The sequence below is a fragment of the Patagioenas fasciata genome, chromosome 15 (assembly GCF_037038585.1).
Source record: "Patagioenas fasciata isolate bPatFas1 chromosome 15, bPatFas1.hap1, whole genome shotgun sequence".
Classification (NCBI taxonomy): Eukaryota; Metazoa; Chordata; class Aves; order Columbiformes; family Columbidae; genus Patagioenas; species Patagioenas fasciata.
In genome coordinates, this window is record NC_092534.1 from 10244858 (window position 1) to 10259060 (window position 14203).

The window sequence follows — 14203 nt, forward strand, 5'->3', positions numbered from 1 at the left end:
GTAGAATCAAAATCTTGAACTTGGGTTGCCTTGGGGCTTTGGAGAGCATGCTAACGAATGTCAGCCAGTTGGTCTTGCAAGCAGACAAGGACACAGGGTAGAGTTGGTCTCAAGGCTGTTTGATTTGAGCTTGACATTCTGTAGTATTGTTCTCTTAAGCCTGTAATCCCTGGGAAGGAAATAAAAACCCCTTATGCCCGTACATCAGCATTTTGGCTAAATGCCGCCTTCAAGGCTGTGTACCAGGTTGGCCTAAGCATTTCTTAGGATCACTCTGGTCTTGTTTACACCAGTCCAAGGGAGGATAGGCTTTGCAAGCTGTTCTTGCTTTGTTAGCAAAGCTTGTACCTGTGTTGCACGCATCTGCTAGCCGCAAGGCTGTGCTTTGCAGTTTTAAGCCTTTTTGCAGTAGTGTAATTGCAGTGGTGTAATTACACTGATATTAATTCCTTTAATGAAAACCATGCTTTGGATAAAGGTATAATTTAACTGCAGAACAGGGAGGACATGTTTGTTATGTTAATCTTTACCAATGCTGGTTTTCTGGAGTAGCTAGTAACTAATCCCTTTTACTTTTTAATTAACAGTGATGTCCTCTACCCAAAAGATACTTCTAGTCCACATAGTGGAGTCCCTGCAGAAGTGCTCTGTAGAGGAAGAGACTTTGTTGTAAGTATAAAAGTGTGTGTTGTTTTTAAAGGAAAACACAGGTGAAGTTTGCCTGTGAGGCCATGGCATTGCAAAACTCTGCTGCTCTCCTGCAATAAGGTGTTTTCCCCCAAAGAAATTATTTGTCCTTTAATCCTGAAGGTGTTGTTTCAAATGGGAGGGTTGGTGTCGACTGACATTGTGGCTGGCTGGCAGGTTCAGATCATCTGTCATTAACAGTATTCATCCCTTTCTAACACATGCTGTAGAGCCACTATCGTGTTGCCACCACATTGTGGGGCTTACAGAAAACCCAGGACTGGATAACAAAGTGCTTGTTTTTCCAGATATATTTCTGTGGGCTCAGGACCATGAGGGCAGGTTGGGTAAGCCTTGTGCTTCCTGAGCATGCACTGTTGATATTTGAAAAGGACTTTATTCCCCAGAGCTGCTAATCAGTGAAAGGACTTTGTTCCCAGGCACCTTTTGTGAGCGGTAGCTGCACATGGAAGTCAAAATGAATACCGGTCTTGTAAACACAGATGTAGCCACAGCAAAAAAGGAACAACCTCTGCATTTTGTTTATTTTCACTAACCATGGAAGGAATGTGGTTCCTAAGTTCATATTCAGTTTATGGCTTCTACCTCATCAAAGAGAAGCTGATGAGTGGATTGCTTTCTCTTTTTTCAGTCAGACTTGACTGTTCCCCTTGTTTGCAAAGTTTGTTCATGGTTTTTAGGTCTTAATAGGAGCATGGTGTGCAAGAGAGTTTAAGGGTATTACAGTACTAGTGTAAGATAAAAGTGATGGTGATTGAAACTGACTTTTGGGCAGACATCAAGACACCATAAAGACACAGCCATATGGAGACCTGGGTTCAGGTGTGACCCAGTGACATAAGTCTTCAGGACACAGCAGATTAGGTGACAGGTCATGCATAAAGTCCTAGGGGCCAGAAGTTACACTCAGTGAAGTAAGCGGTAGTGTTTTAGCGATTAAGATGTAAGGAGAAATTATTTTCATTTGAACTCTGTCAGATATACCTTGCATGAGAAGTGGATCTGTGTTCATCTCAAGGACAAGTAATTGGCTGATTAGCTCTACAACAGGGAAAAAGTTAAAATTTTAGAAAATAGAAAGCATCAGTATTTCTGGCTTTTAGACAAAGTGAAATGTCTGGTTATAAGGCTCAGAAACAGTATGTAATACTGTATTACATCTGTGGAGAAAATGTGTTCTAGCTTAGAAAGTGAACTTTATTTTCCTGTATATATTTGTGAAAAGTAATTAATAAGGTTAAAAAAATATTTATGGCCAGTAGTGAGTTTTAGTGTCCACCTGTTCTGTACTGTACTTTGGGGAGAAGGAGGAAACATACTTTGTGTCTTTTCAGAAAGCTTCTGTTTTTTCCTCACATAATGAACTCAGAGGACCTGAATACCAGTGGCTCTAATTGAGGGCAAAGGGCCTAATGAGAAACAGCTGCCTCAGAACGGTGTGCAGGGCGAGCTGGCAGATCTGCCTCCTCTGGACAGCAGCTTCTTGTGCTTTCAAACAGAAAAGCCGTGTGCCCTAAAGCAAGCGTGGTGGTTTTGTGTGTTTGTGGGCAGAGAGAGGGATGCATAGACGATGTCGTGGGGCAGGAAGAAATTGGCAGTAATGAGATTTTTTATTCTTCACAACATTATTCACACAAATACTAGAAGAGATTGTAGTCTATTTAGGAAGAAATCAGTGGTCATGTTCAGCGTTCCGCTCAAGTCCTCGTGTGTCCCTGTCAGCGCATCCTGAGCAGCGGCCTCTCAGGGTGTCAGACCTGCGGAGCTGCTCTGCAGAGCCCCCAGCTTTTGCTTCACCTGGGGACAAGTGTGTGAGTGAGCAGCTGTCCCAGCATAAGTGTCGGTGACCACGATGTGCATTGAAGAAGGGGACAGGCACTTCCTGCGCGCTGTGTCCTGCAGAAAAGCAACAGTCAGCAGCCTTTACAGGCCTCTGCATTAGCAGAAGTGGATGAGGAGTTTCTTTAAGATGATGAGTCCCAGCATCACTGCAGTCAATCTTTTTTTTTTTCTTTGGAAGCTAAATGGAGTTTGAGTTCGAGAGAGTCTTCATACTTTTGTAGTCACAGGTTCATGAAGGCAAACCACACACTCTCAAAGCTTTTGATACTGTGTTCATGGCTGTTTGAGGCCAGAAAGTGTTTTCTTGCTACCTGGCTGAGAATCACCTACTTGAAAGGAATGGGGTTTACATTTTTCTGGTAACATCATTGAACAGGGTCAGTACTACAACTTCAGTAAAGCAACGGCCTAATACAGTTACTAGGTTTTTTCCTTTGTTCCGTTCCTAGATGTGGAAGTTCACACAGGACCGCTGGGTTGTGAGAAAGGAAGTGGCAGCAGTTACGAAAGTGAGTGATATATTTTTTCTTTCCCCCCTCCCTAAATCAGCAGCTGGTGGTAAGTGTTGGACATTGTCCATAGGTCAGTAGCGGATGCTGCTTCAAGCCTTTTCTCAGGTTCACAGCATCTGCATTACTGCTGATTTGCAGTGTTGCTCACCAGGCATACCTTCCCTGTGGAGCAGCTGTAGATATGTACCCTTTTTAGAAACATTTCATGCATCTCCCACAGTTACACAACTGCACAGGATGTGACTGTCCTTGTAGGTGAGCCACCGGAATGCATCTTGACCTCTCATCTCTTTCAGTGGAAAGCGAGACACAATTTGAATTAAACTGACCAACTGAGTGCTTGTGCAGTCCACACTAGCTACTCTGCTTTGGGTGTGTTATAAAAGAGCAACTCTTCTGTCGGTATTTACCAGTTAAGATATTGAATAAAAGCTTTAAAGCAAGTCAGGCACCTGCGTATTCTGCTAAAACTGGCAAATTAATGAGAAACATTAAGTAAAGAGGACAATCCTTTAAAATGCAGTAAAATGATAAAATACAAGTCAATTTATGCACAGACCATGTATTTTTGGAATGTAAGATCCAGTACTGCTTAAAAGCTGTGCGTGTGTAGGTGCAGCATGTCTGACCTGCAGCTTTAAAATAAGATTAACACTGTAGAATATGCTTCTCTTCACAACAGTCTTTTCATCTCCGTTTGGAAACTCCCTTTTCTTCTCAAAACACGCTGTAAGCTATTTGACTTTGAGGTGATTAATCACCACTGCTCTCTGAAGTCCTGTGTTTTTAACATTGTGTGAAAGTGTTGATGCTGCAGAGAAGGGCGAGTGTCTCTGACTTAGCTGGGTGTGCCCTCATGGACGTGCCCCATATACACCAAATCAGTCCAGCTCGTCCTGTCTCATGGAATGATGCCCATTGCTCGTGCCTGCGTATGTCCTATGTAAATTGACTTCCATATTTTTAATGTTTTTTCTTTTAGCTTTGCCCAGAAGATGTGAAAGACTTCCTAGAGCACATGTCTGTGGCAAGAATAAACAAAGGTTGGGAGTTCATGCTCCCTTATGATGAAGACTTTGTGAAGAAGCATCCAGATATAGTTCAGAGGCAACATATGCTGTGGATGGGCATTCAGGCCAAGTAAATGACTTATTTTATTTGGGGGCAAAAGCTAAAACCAGAGAACTATCTAATACAGAATTTGTAGCCACTGATAGATAATTTGATGTGTATTGCCTCAGAGGTTTCCCCCTCACAGTCACTGGGCAGTGGTGTGGTGGGGGTGTCACTGTGTCATTCAGACCGTTCCTGTTCCTTGCCTCCCTGGAGAAATTGAGTTTTCTAGCTAGTGGCTAAAGCTGACATGGCTGCATGCAGGCATAACAACTGAAACTGTCCTGGTATATTTTATCTTTGTCTTTCAGATTAGAAAAGGTCTATAATTTCGTAAAGGAACATTTGACACCAAAGAAACAAGAGGCACAATCAGGTAAACGGAATTGTGCTTGGATCATCTTGAAGCACATGCATCCTTCTGTATTCCTGGGCGATTTGGAGTTCCTCTCTGGTTTTGAATGTGTTGGGGACTGATCTTAATATTTTTCCTTTCTTGTGCTTGCCACTGGATCGTTTGAGCCAGATCTTGGTCTATACTAACATCAGTGATGTTGAGGTGACACAAGCTTACTGTAGCACCCTTGTAGCAGAGCAGAGAGGATTCCTTGACGCTGGGGACTCGTTATTTGATAGTGTAAAATCAGATGGTTCTCTTAATCTACTCCTTCATTTAAACCATCTTGTATGGTGTAATGGTGTAGGCAGCTCCTGAGGAGAGGACAGGGCCAGTGCACAAGTAATTCTGACCTCTCCGTTTGTTTCCCCTCATTTGCACTGTGCTCTCTGTGCTGTGGTTGAGGGCTGAGCAATTAATGAAGAACGTGTTTGGCTGGGTGCTGTAAGGAGGTGTGAAGCTGTCTCTTTTTGACATCCTTCTCCACCATGGATGCTAATGAGAATATTAAAGTAGCTGCTCTATAATCCTAGACGATTGTGAAAACCTGAGATTCCAGAGATTTTTAACAAGGCATTTGGCTCATCGCCAGGCACAAGAGCCAATGAAGAATACAAGCAGAACTGACAAACAAGGATATGAATCCATTTCAATACCCTGTGTCTGATCTGCTTGGAAGGATTAGGTGTTGAGTTATTTGGAGAGGATTAACAAACCCGACAGCAGAGAAGATAACAGTGTGTGTGCTGTGCGTGCTTTTGCCTTAAACACAGCGCTCTGTCCTTTGGCATTGCGACTGGGTTCGTCTGCTGCCAACACGCCTTTTTGTTTCACCTTGGGATAGCTGGTGTGAGACGAACACAGGGGAAGAGGTGCAGCTTTCCCTGGGAAAAAGACTCCCTCCAGTCCCTTGCTCCTCATTACTGGATAATAATAGTAAGAAGAGTGTCTCAGACTTTCATACTGTGCACATCATGCTAAAATAGTGTTCATGTTCACTGTTAATGCCTTCACTGTCCTCACTCTGCCTATAGGACATCCTTGTGATGGCTCTGGCAGTTGCTGCAGCAGTGCCCACCGGCCGCTAGATACTCTTAAAATAATAAAGTTGTTGGGCAAAGAAGCATTTGGATCACAAGTAGAGAGATATAAGCAGTCTGTATTCTGGTTTCCTGATTTGCAGAAAAGGCCTTAGTGATTGAATGGGTGCACTTTGCTTCAGGTTCCTTGACTGGAACACCCTTCCCCAAGCATCTGGCTTACAACAGTCAGCCTATTAAAAAAAAGACACACACAGAAAAAGTCAGTAAAAAAACAAAAGTAAAATCTAATCAGCAAACTGGGTTTGTGCCTTGGATTTCTCAAGCAGATGATGTTTGCTGGTTTTATTTCACTATGAGCTCATAAAGAAGCATTCTGCAAGACTGGAGCTCTGCTTGTGGCGAGATTTATGATATCTTTTCTTTCACACTAGCTCATGCGTTGCTGGTTTCTGGGGAGCAAAGGGTCAACATGGCTAAAGCAAAAGTAAAGCAGAACTATGGGCAGCTGGAGAAGGAGTTCCAGAAGCAGAAGGCAGAGATGAAATCAAATGACACCTCAGCCAAGATAGATGTTTCCAATATCCACATTAAAGAGGAGCCTGTGAGTGATGAGGAACCAATGGATACCTCAGCTTACGAGGGTATGAACAACGGCATTGTCAACGGCCTCCACGCAGAGGACTCCACGGACTCTCTAAACGGCCACTTGCCTGGAGGCTGCATTGACCGAGTAGCCCAAGAACTGAAGGCATTTGTGTCGTCAACGTTTAGGAAACAGTTTGTACTCACCCTGAGTGAGCTTAAACGGTTATTTAATCTTCACTTGGCCAGTCTTCCTCCGGGACATACGTTGTTCAGTGGCATTTCGGACAAAATGTTACAGGACATGGTGTTGGACACTGGCTGCAAGCAGATTTTGGTGCCTGTAAGTATGTTTTTTTCTTGGTGCACTCTGGGGAGGGGAGATGTGTTTAAACATCTGAGCGGTGAGATGTTTGTGTCCTGTGCTGCTGGACTGGAAGAACAGATGTGCTCTGGGTAACTCTCCAGTATTGGACACGTTGAAGCTGCTGGAGGTTTGTCTGGCCCTCTGTTTCTGGCAGGCCCCGTGCTCAGCTCTGTGCTTTGTGCTGCACTGTGTGACTTCCTTGTGTTTGGGGCTCTGTTTGCACGTCCAGGCTGTTGGGCTGTAGTGATTCACTGTCCCAACTCGCTCCTGTTAATGTGATCTAAGGCAGTCCCAGCTTCCCACCAGCTCTCCTGGTTGCACAGGCTCCTTGTTTCAGGAGCAGGGACGCAGCTGGGGGAGGAAAGGTGGCATTGCCTGCCTGGGAGCCGCAAGGCACACCCAGCAGAGCCCTCTGGAAAGTAACAAACCGTATCTGTGGCAGCTTTCTTGGGTCAGTCCTGTTCCTCCTAGACTGTGCAGGGGTGTCTCTGTTTCAGAAATAGAAGTGTGATTGCATGAGACACAACCAGGTTTGTGTGACAGTAGATTGTTTGGGAAAGGAAAAGGAATTTGGCATCATGGGAAAGAACCTAAAAGGAAATTAATTTTACAAGACATCTGGCAGTGCTGATTGGGCTGCAACCAGAAAAAGCTTGGGAGTCGGCTGCCTTTGGGGAGAGAGGAAGAAAGACGTGCAAACTGCTTGGAAGAGGAGGAAGCAGGCAGGCTGACGTGAGAGCCTGCAGCACTGGAGCTGAAACCCAGCTGGGGAACAAGGGTTGTATGAGGGGGCAGAAAGAACATGTTCAGTCGTGTGCAAAGTACATGTTGTGGCACCTGGGAGCTGAGTAACAGACTGGAAATGCCACCAGGGAGACCACCAATTTCAGTACTTTCTGCTTTCTCTCTTGACAGCTTCCAAGTCCTGGGGTAATGTTTGCCTGGAACTGCCTGTTAGTGCTGGCTGGGCTCTCCTTTTTACACAGTGTAGCGTGTGCATTTGACATGCTGATAGTAAATAGCTGAGGTCATTGCTGCTCTGTCACTTGGGGCTGGGACTTGTTTGCTTTGGAAGTTCTGGGATTTTGGAAATTGTTACCTCCACTCTTTGATTGAAGGCGGTGAGGAGTGAAAGTAGGATAGTTTCTTTTTCTGAAAAAAAACCCCACCAAAATAAAATCCTCCTAAAGAGAGGTGGTTGGGAGCTTCCTTCTGTCTGGAAAACCCTGTCACAGGAGACCTGCAGAGGTATAGAAGTGGTCACTGTAACGTTTCTTGCTGGAGGTCTGCTAAGCCAGAATTTGCTCCACAACCTGAGATCTTGTAGAGGTGCCTGTGTAAACCTGTGCTGTTACCAGCCATGTAAATCATTAGCCCCAAGCCTCCCCCCGATGCTCTGTGCAGATGGCAAAGGTGCCAGGGCTGGTTTTACTCTTTGCATGGGCTCATACACTTTGGTATTTTTTGATTGTTCCCCTGGACAATTTTGTCAGAACCCAAGCGGGGTGCCAGAGCTCAGGGAAAGCCTGCAGGGTTGTTTAGTGTGGGATTTCATAGTTGCTCGTTAGTTTTCTCTAATTGAAAGTGCTTTGCTGATAAAAATCAATGATCTGAGGTAATTAAAATGACGTTCTGTGGGGGGCAAAGACACTCTTGGCTTGCATGCTGCCCTATTATAGAAAACATGTTGCTGAAAATGGCAATTGAAACCATAGCAAGGGAGTGTAGGATTTATGGTAAAGCTGACTGACTGCACCCAGTGTATGAGAACCTGTGTTTGTGGGGAGCCAGAGGAGACGCCGCTCCACCTGCAGATGAGGCTGTGGGCATGGCTGCAGGGTGCTGTGCTTGCAGCGCTTTGTTTTGTCCTTGGGTGGGAGGGAAGAGCACACGTAAAGAAACAGCAAATCCAAGCGTGTTGTGCTGCTCCTGGGCGAGCAGAGGCACCTCGGCCGGCGCTGCGCGTGTCTGGAGCTCATGCGGGCCCAGCCCATGTCCAGCCCCATGGGAAACGTTTGCGCAGGAATCTGGTTTCCGAGTCTCTGCACCCATTCCCCACGGACTGGTGGGATAGGCGGGGTGGCTCCTGCCAGCTCCGTCCCTGTGGGCTGCCGAGCAGCAAGGTTCTGCCCACATCTGGAGGATATTTTCGAGGCATCAGGAAATGATGTAACCGCTGCCGGTGTCCTGCCTGGCGAGGGTGACAGGAGAGGAACGCAGCCCCATGCTGACTGTGAGCCTTTTGGGGCAGTGCCGCTGCCAGGCTCCCGGGGAGGTACGCTCAGCAGTTTACCTGGAGGACTGTTCCAGTTGAAAAGTTGTTGTTTTCTGGCAGACTCAGCCTCTTTCGGTCTGGTTCAGCTATAATGCGAGGCTGCCTGGCAGGGGCTATTTTTAGGGTGTGCTCAGTGCTTGAGTGAGACACAACCCAAAGCCAAGGGCTCCTCCCCGGCAGCTTCTGTTTTAACGTGGCAGCCCAACGACCTGGGGCAGCAGTTCATCTCCTGCAAGCCCTGCATTAGCTCTGAGGCCTTAGAGCAGGAAGAGGCACAGGAGAAATATTTTAAAGCAGGATTTTAAGGCAGTAGAGAGCTGTTTCGAGGTGAGGCTGGAGAAATCGAGATAATGAACATAAAGTGGCAAAAGGACAGTGAATGGCAGGACAGTGAAGCTGTTGGCACAGAGCAGCGTCCCTGAAGAGCTGCTGACGGCATTTCCCGCTCCTGTGGCCGGGCTGTGTGACAGCAGGCGAGCAGGGTGCTGTGGGCACTGGTGTTTGTGACAGTTTGCAGGGTAAAGCTGGACAAGAGGAGACGATTCGGTGGGGTTTTCTTCCCAAATAAGTATTATGTTGGTATGGAAGCCGTTTCCTTGCAGAATGGCTGGATGAGCACAGCTGCATTTCAGCCGTGTGACGGAGGCAGGAGGAGTGTGGCTCTGGGTCTGGGTTGAGCGAGGTGGCTGCTGGCTGGGCGCTCCTGTGCCCTGCATTCCCCATTTCCTGCGGCTGCTTTTTCTTGGAGGGAAGCTGCAGAATTTGATATTATCTGTCCTGAAAGCATACAAGAGATAGTATTCTTCAAAAGCAGGTGTCCTTAGGCTTGCAACACCTGGCATAATTCTGTTCTCCTAATAAACCTGAATCCTGGCTCTAAACCAAGTGTGAAAACCTTGTTATAGTCCAGCTATTTGGACGAACGTGAGAGCCAAAGCTGCTGATCCCACCAGGCAGCTCCCACTGGACAAAACTCTTCCCCTTTGCAATAAGATCAGAGGCAAAGCATGAAAGCAAAGGCTGATCTTCCACTCTGCGGTGCACAAGTCTTTTGGTGTGTTGTAAGGGAGGCTGGGAAGAAAGGCTTGGGTTGTACCAGCAGCCGGGAGGGAGGGATGCTGGAACAATCGGGGCTGGCTTGTTAGCTTTTCATAGATGATTGATTTAGGTCATCTGGGTGGTTAGCAAGGAATAAATTGTTAGTGACAGACAGGAAGAGACGTGTCGGGAGTGAAGGCGCATTCCAGCATCACTCATTAGTCACTGCTCCAACAGGAAATGTTAAGGCAAATGGATGGTACTTTACTTTTTTTAGTAGTTTGGGGTATAGAAGGGAAACGGTTGTGTTCCTTTGTGTGTGCCGGGGTTTGAGGCCTCTGTCTCATAAAAAAAAAAAAAAGTATCTTTTGAGCTTGGCACATGGGGGGAAGAAAAATCAAACAAAACCACTTCATTTTTGGAGCCTGAAATGAACAAGTGTCTTGTTCATTGCCTGTCAGTGTTCAGTCTTCTGAAGTCTTGTAGTCTGCACCAAAACAGAGATGACAGACACAGCAGAAGCACGGTGCTCATCAGTAATGCGGGCTTGGGATTAGTGAAGCAGATAAATACGGGATAGAGTTTGAATCTCTAAAACCTGCCACGGTAAATGTAAAAACCTCCAGAAAGACCCTGCAATGCACATGGTGGTCCCAGCTGAGTACTGCTCTGGGTGGTGTGGAAGCAGATGCTGCTGATAGGATAAATCTAGACATCTTGCCATGATATACTGGCAAAGGTCCAAGCCCTGGGACTGTTCTTCTGCTGTGTGGTGGTTGTCTGCTGTCCAAGGGAACTGTCCCCATGCTAAATTCACAGGGTCCCAGTATGCCCAGCAGTTCCTTTTAAAGCTCTGAACTGGTTGCTGGTGTGCCAGGCGGGGCCCGTGGTGCAGGACTGGGTGACCCCCCTGTCACCAGAAGCACTGATCAGCCATGGCCAGGGTGTATCGAGGCACACACCCATAGACCCTCGTTAATTTGGGGTCTGTGCCACAGGATCAGCCAGCAGGACGGGTTTGATACCGATCGTGTGTTTTGAAGCCATCGGGCCTGGGAGAGGGTGTCAGCAGGACAGGCCGTGCCTGAGCAGTCACCCCTTTGAGTGGGGAGTGGGACAGCAGCTTCTGTTGTTCCAGCAGTTCTCATTACACAGCAGTGACATTTTTTTATTCATTAATAGGTGCCCAGGGATACTGTATCATAGAACTCATTAAATAGAAGGTTATTTTTAACAGCCTCTTGTTCTCAGTTTCCTCCACAGACTGCTGCTTCACCAGATGAACTAAAGGTCTATGCACTTTGGGAAGCTGGTGACACTTACGATCAGGTAGACATAAAAATAAGTTACATTCCTATATATATGTTTATTGGCATTGTTTGGATTTGTGTTCCGGGAACTGGTACAGCAGGCAGTTTTCCTTTTTCCCCATTGAAGTGTCTGGTTTTCAATACCAACCTTTTTCCAGCTGAGAGGGAGCTCTGAGCCCATAGCGTGGTCGTTCCTGTGTCAGGACAGCACAGTGTGTTGGTAATGCATGTCAGGAACTAGCTCAGTGGAATATAAATGATTTTGGACCGGTGAGGAGAAAGAGTTCTCCAACACAGACCTCACTCCAGGATCCAGTCCATTTTTCTTTTAATGATAATGCAACATGCACCAAAGGTGAAATGATGTTGTTACCTCATGTATCCGTTTATACGTAGAACGGAAAATGATTACAGCATATGTGAACATCTCCTGAGTTTTAATTGCTATCACAGTAAATGAAGTGAAAGGGAAGGTGCCTAACAAAATGTGAATGGACAGTGTAACTCCTCTGTCCATCATCTAAATAAATTTTTATAGGAAAGACTTATGCGTTGCTCTAGAAAAACCATATCCAGCCTCCTGGCTGGAGCGGACCACATGAACTCCTATGGAAGCATTAGAGAGGAATATGTTGCAGCCCCTTCTTCAGCATGTTATTGTGCCTCTGGAGGTGCCGCAGGTCGTACAGGTGCAGGTGCAGGTCTGGCTGGGGGGTGCAGAGGTCCCTGCAGAGCCCGCAGGGGCTGGGGCGCTGCTGGAGAGCAGACGTGTAGGGGACGGCTTCAGCATTATGAAGCAAGAATCCTCTCATGTAGTTCAGTGAAGGTTTTGTACAGACTAAGGCATGTGCGGTTTTGATATATAGAAAGACAGGAGTAATTGTTGTTCTTTTTGTACTTATGATGCATTTTATATTATAGCATCGCCAAGTTTTGCTTGAAATATTTTCGAAAAATTATCGAGTGCGCAGGAACGTCATCCAGAATCAGTTGAGTCAAGAATGTGGGGAAGATCTGAACAAGCAGGAGGTGGATAGAGTGTTAAAGGTAAGTTTCTGTTCTGTTGTGGGTTTGATCCAATGAATACGTGAATTTTTAATGCTTGGTTTGAGCAAAGGATCGTATTTTACCTTGAACTGACGAATGATAAGCATGGTAGAACAATTGTTATTGGAATGTGGACAGAGCTTGTTTTTTAGTTTGTTTTCTTAAAAATACACTTGTCTCATGCCACCTTTTTTCTCTCCAAGGAGTAGCGATTTTGATGCATGTTTGTTTTGTATTATTGCGATAAATCTTTGTTTGTCATCTTGGACCAGCAGAGACTAGAGTGTGGTAGAAGTGACACTTAGGAGTTATTTTTAAATAACGTGGAGTTAGGCATGAAGGAGATGGGAGGGCTCTGCACAGCGTGCTGAGCGTGGGCTGACTGCTGCTGGTTAATGCTGAAGAGCACAAGTGCCACATGTTCAGAAGGAAACGCATTTCATTACGTAGTAGGACGTGCAGCAGTGTACGGAGCAAAACCGTAGCCAAAACAAGCAGGCAAAGTAGTAGTTAACACATTTCCTTGTGAAAGTGTATTTGAATCCTTTCATCTCTGTCTTTGAAGGTGCACCATTTACTTGCTAAAGAAGTTTAAGGTACAGACCACACAGGCCATGATCAACAGCCGTTAAAAACCATGCAGGATGGCTGAGTAGAAAGTTGCCAACTAATGTAGTACTTTTAATAGTTGTTGCTGGGCCTCTGCTCACTGTCACCCACTTGAGTAAGACAAGTGTTTAAGTACTTTATTACATTGGGATCTGAAAAGGGAATAATAGCATATTTGAAAAATTATGGATCTGTTGCTGTGATAATAAGCAAACTGGTCTTGCTTGAAAGAACCTGGTGGTCTTAGCATTAAAATAAGCTCAGACGTTTTACCTGCTAGACAGTATTTCACATGGCTCACCTGTGCTGGAAGGTTTGTTAAATGACTAGATTAGCTCAAATATCAGCTCTCCTGGAACATCCAGACAATTTACTGGCATTAGCTTTCCATGATGCTGTTGCTATTTTACAGATAACCTATTTCTAGAAAAAAAGACCTTGCCCTAATAAACTGGGTAGTTTCACGTACATCACCAAGTCACGGTGTGACCAGCCTCATGTTGTGTCAGGCTTCTTTGCCTTGAATGCATTTGTCACCAAAGTATGTGACGTTATCTCTGTTTCTGAAATAAATGTTAGAAGTATGATTTAATGAAATAGGAAGATTCTCTGGCAGTTTTAAACCATGAGAGATTGTATTCCTCTTTGAATGAAATTGGATTTTTTGACTGCTATTTCCCCATCTGCGTGTGCTCCTTTTTTATACACAAAGGAACAGACAGACAGGGTTCGTATTTTTGCATCTGCAGATCAAGTCTGCAAACCATCCTTCTAGCTTCCATGCTTAATTTCTTAGTTGCTTTTGTAATGTGCAAGTCCCAAGACTTCAGGAGAAAGAGATATTTTTTCCCTTTAGTCTCCAGAGCATGGGTTGTGTAGCAGTACTTGAGCTGGGGTTGAATTACCTAAAGGGAGGGTGGGAGCAAAAGAAAGAGAAGCCACTAGCTTAGAGCTTGAGGGACTTGGTGCTCATCTAATAGAAATAAGAAAATGAACCACAAGAAAACCCATTTACTGAAGTCCTTTGCTGTATGCTTACCCACTGTAAGTTTAGCAGACGTGTGGTCAGAACGCCAGAGCACAGTCCTGAAGTTTGACAGTTCATTGTTGCAGAACGTTGTTTCTTAAAAGGCTTCAGATGTGGCCCCTGCCCTCACTCTGAGTTTCAGCCCATGTTCACCCCTCGGTTCCCTTGTCCTCACCCCTTCCCACAACCTTTCCTCCATTGCTGCCACTTCATCGCTTGTCCTCCTTATGGTCTCTCAACCTTCCCCTTCTTGTGTTTGTCATCTTCATTTAAGCTGTCTGGTCTTCAGTGTGCACTCATGCTCTCTTGTGCACTGGAGGGGAGACTCTTGTT

The 14203-nt window shown here is 45.5% G+C and overlaps 1 protein-coding gene across 4 annotated transcripts in view; it reads left to right on the top strand.

Annotated features, from left to right (window-relative positions):
* POLR3E (RNA polymerase III subunit E) overlaps positions 1–14203 on the top strand; it is a 29043-nt gene that overhangs the window by 13918 nt on the left and 922 nt on the right. For all 4 annotated transcript variants that reach the window (XM_065850496.2, XM_071815392.1, XM_065850497.2 and 1 more), the window contains 7 exons: positions 588–669; positions 3000–3059; positions 4045–4202; positions 4487–4551; positions 6047–6540; positions 11129–11206; positions 12109–12234. In XM_065850496.2, coding sequence (XP_065706568.1) covers positions 588–669; positions 3000–3059; positions 4045–4202; positions 4487–4551; positions 6047–6540; positions 11129–11206; positions 12109–12234 — 1063 coding nt within the window. The remainder of the gene's footprint in view (positions 1–587; positions 670–2999; positions 3060–4044; positions 4203–4486; positions 4552–6046; positions 6541–11128; positions 11207–12108; positions 12235–14203) is intronic.